At 43.0% G+C, this 12,321-nt stretch overlaps 1 protein-coding gene across 1 annotated transcript in view; it reads right to left on the bottom strand.

Moving 5' to 3' along the window:
* MYO10 (myosin X) overlaps window positions 1–12,321 on the bottom strand; it is a 259,996-nt gene that overhangs the window by 201,565 nt on the left and 46,110 nt on the right. Inside the window, exon 2 of the mRNA XM_070774825.1 lies at window positions 1,661–1,759. Coding sequence (XP_070630926.1) covers window positions 1,661–1,759 — 99 coding nt within the window. The remainder of the gene's footprint in view (window positions 1–1,660; window positions 1,760–12,321) is intronic.

Below are 12,321 nucleotides of genomic sequence, written 5' to 3'. Positions count from 1 at the left end.
GAGAAGTATGTACAAGGACTGAAAGGAGCTGAGTTCTCATCTGGGGAAAGGGAGAAGGCAAGACACAAAAATGCTGGCCAGGTCACTTGGTCCTTAGTTTATAGATCACAGCACCCTACCTGAGAACGTGATGAGAAAGAGCCCAGACTGTGCAGCGGTGGCTGTAAGACAGGTGGTCTCTTCAGCCCCCTCTCCCTGCACCACCACCCCTACTCTGTATCTGCATATCACACCTGTATTGTCACCACCAGATAAATCCTGAAGAACATTCAAGATGCTCAGATGAAAAAGGAACTGAGAAACTGTGAAACAGGCCAGAAACATTACTGCTTATCAAGCCAAGAAATGAGGAGTGTACGACCAAGAGGCTCATCTCTGCTCAAGGTCTCGATAGCCAAGTGGCCCATCAGCCGCATACTACACAACCCTGACCTTGAAGCGTCTGTTCTCAAAGCAACTCGCAAACAAATTCAGAACCTATGAATTTTAAATACTGGCACACAACTTCCTTTCGTTTCTTTATGTCTTAAATTTTAATGTGTCTCTGAAGGAGGGACCCACGTATAACATTAAAATTGGTTTCCTTCGGGATTAACAAACTACTATATTTAAAATAAACAATAAAAAAAATAAACAATAAGCACATACTGTATAAGACATGGAACTGTATTCAATACCTGCTAATAATCTATAAGGGAAAAGAATTTGAAATATATATATGTATGTATTCACATATAACCAAATCACTTTGCTGTATACCTGAAACACAACATTGTAAATTAACTATATATGTGTCTGTGTGTGCGCTCAGTCATTCAGTCATGTCTGATTCTTTATGACCCCATGGACTGTCGCCCACCAGGCTCCTCTGTCCATGGGATTTCCCAGACAAGAAAACCGGAACGAGTTGCCATTTCCTCCTCCAGGGGATATTCCTGACCCAGGGATCCAACTCGCATCTCTTGTGTCTCCTGCATTGGTAGGCCCATTCTTTACCAGTGAACCACCTGGACTTCATTTTTTTTTTTATTGTAAATTGGTTTCCTTATAAAATGGAGAAGCTAGGCTCCTTTTCAACTGTCCAAATACAATCAATGGGCCAGTTGGTAGATTCAAGAATTCATTCTCAGTCATTTTCACTTGTTTTACACTAAAGAATGGGCACCCTGGAGCAGTGGTTCCTACAGACAGAGGAGCTTCTTCAGTTGCTTCACAAGGAGGATAAGGAGGCTCAGGAGACGTGGTTTGCTCCATCCTGTCTTTATAGGGACCAGGTCACTGCTACAGTCTCACTGGCAGACCAGTACTCCCAACACGAGGCAAGTTTACAAACTTGAAGGGAAGGTCGCCGTGAAACCAATTACCACCCTATACTTCTGCTTCGTCCTGATCCCCAGGAAGGAAACCAGCCACGTGCAGTGTTCCTCTGTCCTGTCCTGGTTGGAACACTTTGCGTTCCATTTGGGAGAATTTTTTTTATTGTGTCTCTCACACACTCGAGGTGTGCATCACACATTCCTTTTAGGATTCTGTTTCATCACTGAGAAAAGATGCCTAGGGCATGATGGGTGGGGAGCGGGGAATGAACACACGTGCCCTCACTCAGGGCCCCCCGAGGAAGCGAACACAGCTGGTACGAAGCTGCAGGCTCTCTGCTCACCTGACCATAGTCCGTCTGGAACACCACAACGCCCTCCGCGCAGGAGTTTACGGTACTGGGGAAATGCTGGCCGTTTTCTCTCAGCCAGACCCGTGTTCCCTGTAAATAAAACAGACAGAATATAACTATGTGTTGGAACTGCACTTTGTGGCAAAACACCACCCATAAAATTACTATACTTAACTAAATTCCTTAAAAATCACTTTTTGAAAAGCATATGTCTTTCTCAAATAAGCAAGGAATGAATCTTCAAAGAAAGCATCACCCACAGCCTTGTGTGTTAGTTGACCAGTCGTGTCCGACTCTGCAACCCTATGGGCTGTAGCCCTCTAGGCTCCTCTGTCCACGGGATATTCCAGGCAAGGATACTGGAGTGGGTTGCCATTTCCTTCTCCAGGGGATCTTCCCGACACAGGGACTGAAGCCAGGTCTCCTGCGTTGCCAGTGGATTCTTTACCATCTGAGCCACCAGGGAAGCCCACATATACCCACAGCCTTACGTATGTACAAGTGGGACTGAGAGCCCCGCCAGACAGAGGAAGAAAAGAAAGGACGGAGAAAATTGTACTAAAATGCAACTGATTTCTGTGGATTATTTTGTTTCCTTCACACACACCCTTTGAGGCAAGCGTCATTACCCACTGTACAGATGGAGAAGTGGAGATCCAGAGGTAGCCTGCCCAGCGTCTCATATGAAGAAACTACAAGTTTAATCAGGTCACCACACTGCTTCGCCCCAAGTTCAGAACACTACAGGACGTTCAGGCTCCAACTTCCCGAGTCCAAGCCCCAAGCACTGGCCCACTTGGAGGGCACTGACTTCCTCCTTGTATAAAGTCCATTGACCTCTCCAAGAGAGAGATTCCGTTTTATAATAAGTATTGCAACCCAGTCCCACCGGTATGAATTTTGGCAGGATTACACCAGATAACAAATGCACCCCAAAGTTTGGAATTACAGCCCAACTTTCAGATCCTACTGTTTTAACCTAGGGCAAAATGTTTTGGCATCGATTTTATTTCTCTTTTTTTACTTCCCCATTGGATAAATGAAATGACAATGAAAATACTTGGCTTTCCAATGCTGAATTTCCTCTTTCTTTGATTTCCCAACATGAAAACAATTTGTTTTCAAGGACAAGTGATAAAAATGTTTGCAGAAATTACTGGGTGTTCACTGGTCATTCAAATTATAAACAGTTACCTTTATGGCAATTCTTATACATGGTGATAGGAATGTAAATTGGTGCAGCCACTATGCAAACAGTATGAAGTTTCCTTAAAAAACTAAAGTGGAACTACCACATAATCCAATAATTCCACTCCTGAGTATATATCCATAAAAGAAAAAAATATTAGTTCCAAAAGATACATGCACCTCAGTGTTCACAGCAGCGCTATTTACAATAGCCAAGACAGGAAAGCAACCCAAGTGCCCATCAGACAACTGGATAAAGAAGATGTGATGTATAGATACATGAAAAGTACTTGGTCATAAAAAATAATGAAATACTGCCATTTGCAGCAATGTGGATGGATCTAGATTAATTGCTGCTGCTGCTGCTGCTAAGTTGCTTCAGTCGTGTCCGACTCTGTGCGACCCCATAGACGGCAGCCCACCAGGCTCCCCCGTCCCTGGGATTCTCCAGGCAAGAACACTGGAGTGGGTTGCCATTTCCTTCTCCAATGCATGAAAGTGAAAAGTGAAAGTGAAGTCGCTCAGTCGTGTCCGACTCTTAGCGACCCCATGGACTGCAGCTCACCAGGCTCCTCTGTCCAGGGGATTTTCCAGGCAAGAGTACTGGAGTGGGGTGCCATTATGTTTAGTGAGATAAGTCAGACAGAGAAAGACAAATACTGTTATGATATCACTTATATAGGGAGTCTAAAAAAATAATACAAACAAACGTATATGCAAAATAGAAACAGACTCACAGGCATGGAAAACAGACTAGTGGTTACCAAAGGGAAAAAGGAGGGAAGAGGGACATATTAGGGGTGTGGGATTAACAAACACAAATTACTATATATAAAACAGATAAGCAAAAAGGATATACTCTATAGCATAGGGAATTATATCCATATCATGCATCATACCCATTAATCCACAATGGCATATAATCTGCAAAAATACTGAACTACTAAGCTGCACACCTGAAACTAACGCAGTAATCTACATCAACTATACTTCAATTAAAAACTACTTAAAATGTTTCCAGTAGTCATGTATGGATGTGAGAGTTGGACTGTGAAGAGGGCTGAGCGCCGAAGAATTGATGCTTTTGAACTGTGGTGTTGGAGAAGACTCTTGAGAGTCCCGTGGACTGCCAGGAGATCCAACCAGTCCATCCTAAAGGAAATCAGTCCAGAATATTCACTGGAAGGACTGATGTTGAAGCTGAAGCTCCAATACTTTGGCCACCTGATGTGAAGAATCAACTCATTAGAAAAGACCCTAATGCTGGGAAAGATTGAAGGCAGGAGGAGACAGGGGATGACAGAGGATGAGACGGTTGGATGGCATCACTGACTCAATGGACATGAGTTTGGGTAAACTCTGGGAGTTGGTGATGAACAGGGAGGCCTGGTGTGCCACCGTCCATGGGGTCACAAAGAGTCAGACACGACTGAGCAACTAAACTGAACTAATTCAAAAAAAAGAATTACTTTTATGACAATGTATACCCAATGTGCTGCACTTTATTATTCATATTATTTCTACTCCGCTCAATTTCATCAACTCCAACAAAAATGAAACAGTGGAAACACACCAAAATTATCATTTGATACAAGAATAGCACTTAAAGCTCCTTTTACTAGAATTTTCAACCTCATTTCATTGATCTGCTTATTGTTTTAATTTGAGATGTTAAATGAAATAGTCAAATATATTGGTTATACATTTAACTTCTCATGTAAGGGACTACTACTGATCTCAACACAGAGAGAGATAGAAGGGGATAAACAATGTCGAAGTGAACTAAGTATACTCAGCACTTTATGCTGCTTTAAATTATGTTATTACTAGCATAAACAGTAGCTTCCAGTAATAGGGTGTCCCAGTCATGTGCTAAGAGCCTCAATAACACTGATACTAACTTAACCTTTGGTAAGATAGGAATCCTTGCCCTGAAACTCAAGTTCAGAGCTTAAGTCCTTATCTAAAATCACAAGCTAGTGACCAAACCAGGTCTCAAATCTTTTCAAATTCTTATTCCATACTCTTTCCACACATTACACTATTTGTCTCCTTAAAGTAATTCATGAATAAATAAAATGCACTAGTAGGTCAGAAAACAACTAAAACATCCAGAAAGAAGGACACAACTGCTGGGCAGTCCTGATTTCTTCATTAGCAAACGGCTGTTTTCCAAGAAGAACATTTACTGCAGGCATCTCTAAGACTGCTCTTTTAAATGCCACTTCACACCAAAACTGCAGTATTTGTAATGTTCTAGATAGAGACTTCCAAGTGTCTTAACTACTTTTTCAGCCTTTTTAAAATTCACAGGTCAAGACACTGCAACACTGAAAGCTTTCAAATACCTACATGTAAAGAATCCACCTGCCAATGCAGGAGACTTGGCAGACTCTGCTTCAATCCCTGGGCTGGGAAGATCCCCTGGAGTAGGAAATGGCACCCCACTCCACTATTCTTGCCTGGAAAATCCCATGGACGGAGGAGCCTGGTAGGCTACAGTCCATGGGATCACAAAGAGTCAGACACGACTGAGCACGCAAACACACACTCAAATGGAAACTTTCAAGGTCATAACACAAGAGCTTTTACTCATTAGGTAAAACCATAAATAATCACAATGGACCTCCATCCCAGAATCCTGAGTCCAAAGCTTTCTGTTTGCTATGACTACCACCTGTACTGCTTTGATCCAAAAGGATTTCATGTCTGTTTCCCAAGTCTCAAAATTGTCTATCTATATGAATTAAGATTCTGTTATGAAACATTACTTAATTAATATAAATTGTCACCAGGATTAATATAAACCTCCCGACTCCCAGAGGCTACACAGTGTGCCGTTTCTTTCACTTGAGTTTTGCTGTAGCTCTTTTCGAACCTTCTCATTTGAAAGTATTACCAAGCCCTTTGTTGACACAGTCCTGCCTACATGAAAAACACAATTCAACTTCCTTAGTCCAAAGGTCTTTCTCAACAGGTGTGAAGAGCTGCTGATAAACAAATCTTACAAAATCCAGCCCTGATTTTCAACCCAGAGCCCCCTGACCAGTTTTCCTGAACAGTGTCTTCCCCAGATAGGAAGGGAAATGCATTCAAAACACCCGCTTTGTTCTCTGAAAAAGTTTAAACAGGCAATTTTCATAGAATCAGACTTGCAAAGTAAAACTGGTGCAATAGATATTTTTTACATAGGTTGTTCTGGGTGGTTTCTCTCAGCCCTCAAACTTTCTGCTTCCATTCGATTCGAAAAGAACACGTACACCCTGGTCCAGAGAAGAGGCCACCCACAGGCATTTGAAAACGAAGTCACAGACAGACATTTACCAGAACATCCGAGTTTGAGTGGAGAAGAAAAATGCACCCAACCATATGCAAACCATTATATTCTGTCATTGTTAAACAGGCTGATAATTTAATGTACAACGCAGGCATATGGAGAAAACTCCTAGCATATGGGGAAAATTCACAACTGGAGTAAAAATATGCCTTTAAAAGCAGGTGGAACAAGTTGTATCACAAAATAACACGTTTTATTAAAACTCTGGACGTTTTCATCTTAATCTGAGACAGGTATGTGTTAAATTCAACTTCTAAAAAACTTTTCTGCACACGATGACCATTAAAAGTTTTACAAGATAAAGCACTTGGCCAGAAATTCCCATCTCTTTGAACTTGAGGGCAATCTTGTAAGATAAGGAGACAAGTAATACCATTCCTTTAAAAATTAGGTTCACCGAGATTGCATTTTTCCATTGCCAAGGAATGACTTCCTGGCTGTACTAGAAGACCGACCACACCAAGTGGTTGGTGACAATGTGGAAAAACTGGTGGTGATACAAACTGGTATACCCACCTTGGAAAACGGTTTGGCAGTTTCTTAAAAATCAGAATATAATCTTGCCATATGTCCCAACAATTCAACTCCCAGAAATCTACCTACTCAAAGTTTTTCAAAAGCTTTGTAAGCTAATATTCACAGCAGCATTATTCATAATAGCTGAATTCTAGAAATCACTTGTCAACAGAAGAAAAATGCACAACCTAAAGTTGCAAGTTAGATTTTATGTGGGGACCTTACGGAGGATTACTGCCCGGGCGCCAGCCTCTCAGCTGAGTTAACAGTTCCAAACAAGCAAGGGAGGAGCCAGGATATACTGGAGGTTCTGCTGGGGGGAAAAGAAAAAATGTGGTCCAACACCGAGAGATTACCGCTGATCACAAAACCCAGCATCTCAAGTTAACAATTACAGTGTTTTCCTATGTATGGGAAGATGCAAGAGTCTGGGCTCACTGAATTTATTCCCCAGATATGCGTCTTAACCATCTAGGGCCAGGATGCTATTTTTCTCCATTCTGAATCCCCTCAAGGTACACTGTTGACGGTGGCTACAGTGGCTGATAGTGGGAACCCTCATTTTTTTTTTTTTTTTTTACGGGAAAGGCAGGCAATACTTTTTTTTTTGTCCATACATGTCCATCAACTGGTATAGAAATAAAATGTGATGAATCTATACAATGAAAGGCTCAACAATAAAAAAAAAAAAATCACAGAATCACCAAAAAGGAGAAACTCAAAAATATTATGCTAAGTAAAAGAAGCTACACATAAATAAGTATATATCATAGAATTCCATATATACGAAATTTCTGGAAGAGGCAAATTCATAGACGCAGAAACTAGATGCCCAAGGCTAGGTGTCGGGGCAGGGAGACACACTAACTGCATGTGGAAGAAGGAACCTGGGTGGGGAGGCAACAGAATCATTCTAAAACTGAACTGTGCTGATGGCGGCATGACTGTCTAAATGCAACAACTGTCTAAATGCCCTCAACTCCATTCAACTGTAAATCTACAATGGGTGGATTTTCCTGTATGTAATTATACGTGGTCACTAGAAACCATTTAAAAAATTTAAATCCCAGCCTATATACTTCTCAGTGTTACAGGAATATTCTTAACCATTCCATAATGGGACAAACCCAATCATGTCTCTATAATTGAACAATGGTGATGTCAAGAAACACACACACGGGAATAATGATTATGTGTGCGTGCGTGCATACCTAGTCGCTTCAGTCATGTCCGATTCTTTACGACTGCATGGACCATGGCCTGCCAGGCTCCTCTGTCCATGGGATTCTTCTCCAGCTGTATTAAAACTCTGAAGACTGATCTGTGTTGGGCTCATTAAGTCCCCGCTCTCTATTAACATATAACACCACCCTTATGGCAGAAAGTGAAGAGGAACTAAAGAGCCTCTTGATGAAAGTGAAAGAGGAGAGTGAAAAAGTTGGCTTAAAGCTCAACATTCAGAAAAAGAAGATCATGGCATCTGGTCCCATCACTTCATGGGAAATACATGGGGAAACAGTAGAAACAGTGTCAGACTTTATTTTTGGGGGCTCCAAAATCACTGCAGATGGTGACTGCAGCCATGAAATTAAAAGACACTTACTACTTGGAAGGAAAGTTATGACCAATCTAGATGGCATATTCAAAAGCAGAGACATTACTTTGCCAACAAAGGTCCGTCTAGTCAAGGCTATGGTTTTTCCAGTGGTCATGGATGGATGTGAGAGTTGGACTCTGAAGAAAGCTGAGCACCGAAGAATTGATGCTTTTGAACTGTGGTGTTGGAGAAGACTCTTGAGAGTCCCTTGGACTGCAAAGAGATCCAACCAGTCCATTTTAAAGGAGATTAGCCCTGGGTGTTCTTTGGAAGGACTGATGCTAACGCTGAAACTCCAGTAGTTTGGCCACCTCATGCAAAGAGTTGACTCATTGGAAAAGACTGATGCTGGGAGGGATTGGGGGCAGGAGGAAAAGGGGACAGAGGATGAGATGGCTGGATGGCATCACCGACTCGACGGACGTGAGTCTGAGTGAACTCCGGGAGCTGATGATGGACAGGGAGGCCTAGCGTGCTGCAATTCATGGGGTCGCAAAGAGTCGGACAAGACTTAGCGACTGAACTGAACTGAGGAGGGGCTCAAAGACACAAGGCTACCAGAAGACGTGTCCAAGCTCATCTCCAGATAAGACTCTGTTAGAGAACATGTTGTTGTTTTCTAGTCACTAAGTTGTGTCCAACTCTTTTGTGACCCCATGAACTGTAGCCCACCAGGCTCCTCTGTCTATGGGATTTCCCAGGCAAGAATATTGGAGTGGGGTGCCACTGCCTTCTCCAGGGGATCTTCCTGACCCAGGGCTCCAACCCGTATCTCCTATATCAGCATATGGATTCTTTACCACTGAGCCACCAGGGAAGCCTGTGGTAGAGAGTATCTCTGCTCCAATTATCAGCCTCCCTCCCTGGAAGATAATCACAAATGCCCAGCCAGCTGTGTGTGACCTGCATTAACTCCTTGGGCAAGAAGTTGTACCTGGCATCTTCCTGCTAACATGGAAACACAACGTAGCTTTGCAGAGCCTAAAATACTTACCTTCTGGCCCTTCTGCACAAAAGTTGACTAATCCCCATTTAAGAAGCTAAAAATCACTATCATAGATTCCAACCTGTTGCTGCCCCATTAAAAAAATTTTTTTTCTCTTTTAACTACTACATTTCTCTTCTGCTTTCAAGAATGATTTTCATCCCTGAACTTTGAAAAAAATTAAGTTTAAAAATAAGGTAGGAAAACAACCCTAAAAAGGGATAATGATGATAGACTTTAAATACCATACTGTGTGGCATGTTCTAATTACAGATTCACAGAAAAGAGGACATTCTTTAGTCAAACACACAACTCAGTCTCAGACCCACAACACGGCACCGCACCTATTTTCTCCCATAACTGCCTACTCAGTCCATGTTGAGTGCCACGGTTCAGGAGTCCTAACAACCTACATGATAAAGCCAGTTTGTTTCTGGAATGTGATCTGCCTTTCCTTTTTTTTTTTTTTAAAAAAAAAAAAAGAAAGAAAATCTAATAACATTGTAATGGATAAATTAATATGGCTGCTTTTAAAAAAATGTATCTTGAGGAAAGCACTCAATCTTGAGATAGAGGAAATTAACCAACAACGTTTCCCTGCCTACCTATCTACCTACCTATCTACTTAGCTGCACTGGGTCTTAGCTGCAGCACACAGGATCTTTGATCTTCTAGCTGGGGCATGCAGGATTTTTAGTTACAGCATGTGGAATCTAGTTCTCTAATTAGGGATTGAACCCAGTCCCCCTACATTGGGAGTGTGGAGTCTTAGCCACTAGCTCAGGGAAGTACCTAATATGGCTATTTAAATCTGGAGTATTTTCAACAGCCAAAAGAAAGTTCTTCTTTTTAGCCTGCAATAACCTGGATTTGAAGATGTCTAATATAACAAGTAGGCTGGTGGTTCAGTGGAAGATTCGATCCGTGGGCCAGGAAGAGCCCCTGGAGAAGAAAATGGCAACCCACTCCAGTATTCTTGCCTGAGAAATGCTACGGACAGAGAAGCCTGGAAGGCTACACCACAGGGTCACAGGAGTCAGGCACAACTTAGAAACTAAACACCAACAAATGTGGCAGGCTGGGACATAGGAGATCCTTGTTCTTGAAGATACTGAATTCCAGAAAGGAGATGTGGGTAATAGATCATAGTACAAGAGTTCAAACAGCATTTTTAAAACTGAAATATAATTGACATGTAACACATTAGTTCCAGGTATACAGCATAATGATTTAATATTACTATCTCCGGAGAAGTAATCAAGACAATAAATCTAGTTAACATCCATTACCACACATGTTTTTTTTTTCTTATGACAACTTTTAAGATCTACTCTCTTAGCAACTTTCAAATAATCATTCGGTATTATCAAGCATAGCCACCATGCCGTCCATTAGATCTGCAGGGCTTATTTAACAACCGGAAGTCTGTAGCATTTGAAGCTGTTCATTCAATTCCTCCACCCCTCCCTCTGGCAATCACTCATCTGTTTTCTGTACGAGTTCAGGGGGGTGGTTCTGATGGGGAGGGTCCACATATAAGTGAGATCTCTCCTCGTTTATAGTTATCTTTGTTGTTGAAGTAGGAATACCTTTTCATCAACTGAACAGATCTTTTTTTCCCCTAATCCTTATTACTCAAATCTGTCTCAAAGGACACACAGCGTTTATAACATACAAAGTTCTAACACAGGGTCCTCCACCTCATCAGTACTGACATTTTGGGTGAGGGAATTATTTGTCATGGGGGAGGGGACTGTCCTAGTTGAGAACCACTGGTCTAGAGTGAATGGAAAGTTCAGAGCCACAGCCAAAGCAAAGGAGCTTTCAAACCCCATTAACCGAAAGCAGACTCCACTGTCTCAATTCTAGGAATTTCCACAACCTCCTGAAGTCGGATCAGCCCAGACATGACCTACCTGGGGCAGATCTAATTTCCGGTGACCTTGGCTCGGTTCTTACAGAAGGAAGGGGTTGGGTGCGGGGAGGGAGTGCTGCAGAATGTGATTCAAAACATCTGACGACAGAAGGAGCGAGGTCTCCGTAGCAGCCGGCTGGATGGCAGTACTAGGGGGCCTCTCTCCTTTTCCTCTTTTCTGTCCACTCAGCCGTTTGGGGGTTTTCTTACAGGTACTTTTCATGTTTCCTGGAGAAGGGAATGGCAGCCCACTCCAGTATTCTTGCCTGGAGAATCCCATGGAGAGAGGACCCTGGCGGGCTTCAGTCCATCCGGTCACAAAGAGTTGGACACAACTGTGTGGCTAACACACTTTCATGTTTAGATCTAACAACGTTTTTATGCAGACAATTGGAACCCACACAGACAAAAGCCCGCTCAAAACCTGTGCTCTTTCACCTCGGGGGAGATTTCAACCCTAAGTGCTTGCAAACCTCAGTGCAAAACTTATCAACAGGTCTGGAAATGGTGAAGGTGAGAACGAAGTACAGCGTCATCACGTGTCCAAAGTGAGCATGAAAAATGCGGTGCGAACAAGAGCGGCGGGGACAAAAGGGGCCCTGCTGGCTGGAGATGGACTCAGGAGACTCAGAAATGAAAGGAAAAGGGGCAACCCAAGACGTCTCTCCTGCAGAGACAGCCGCACCTCGGGAGGGGACCCGGGAAAAGTGAAGCAGCTTCGTGGCCACTGACCCCAACGTCCCGGCCGCCATGGGTGATCTGCAGGTCCACCTGCCACGGAGCAGGGAGAGCAGAGCACAGGGCCACCAAGGTGAGTGGTCCCCGGACTCACTTCCTGCATGTGACCGCAGGGCTTCAGACCTAAGGCTGGGACCTTCTTCGGCACTATTGCATCAGAGTCCGAAAAGCAGATGGTTTCAGGCTCAGTTCTCAAAGAATGCAGAATTCAGCTAGCACGGGGCCAGCACCGACTGCTGAGGACAGAAAAGGAATGTGCTGTGAGCATATCGCCCGGGATGTCAGAAATACGTGGTATGAAGATCCCCAGTGTGTCCCACGTCACCGGGGCTGTGGAGGAGCAGTGGTATTTGCTTTCTATAATAAGCAACGCCAA

Source organism: Bos indicus, chromosome 20 (assembly GCF_029378745.1).
Source record: "Bos indicus isolate NIAB-ARS_2022 breed Sahiwal x Tharparkar chromosome 20, NIAB-ARS_B.indTharparkar_mat_pri_1.0, whole genome shotgun sequence".
Lineage (NCBI taxonomy): Eukaryota > Metazoa > Chordata > Mammalia > Artiodactyla > Bovidae > Bos > Bos indicus.
The sequence above is the reverse complement of the archived record's forward strand: the minus strand, read 5'-3'. Positions and strand labels throughout refer to the sequence as shown.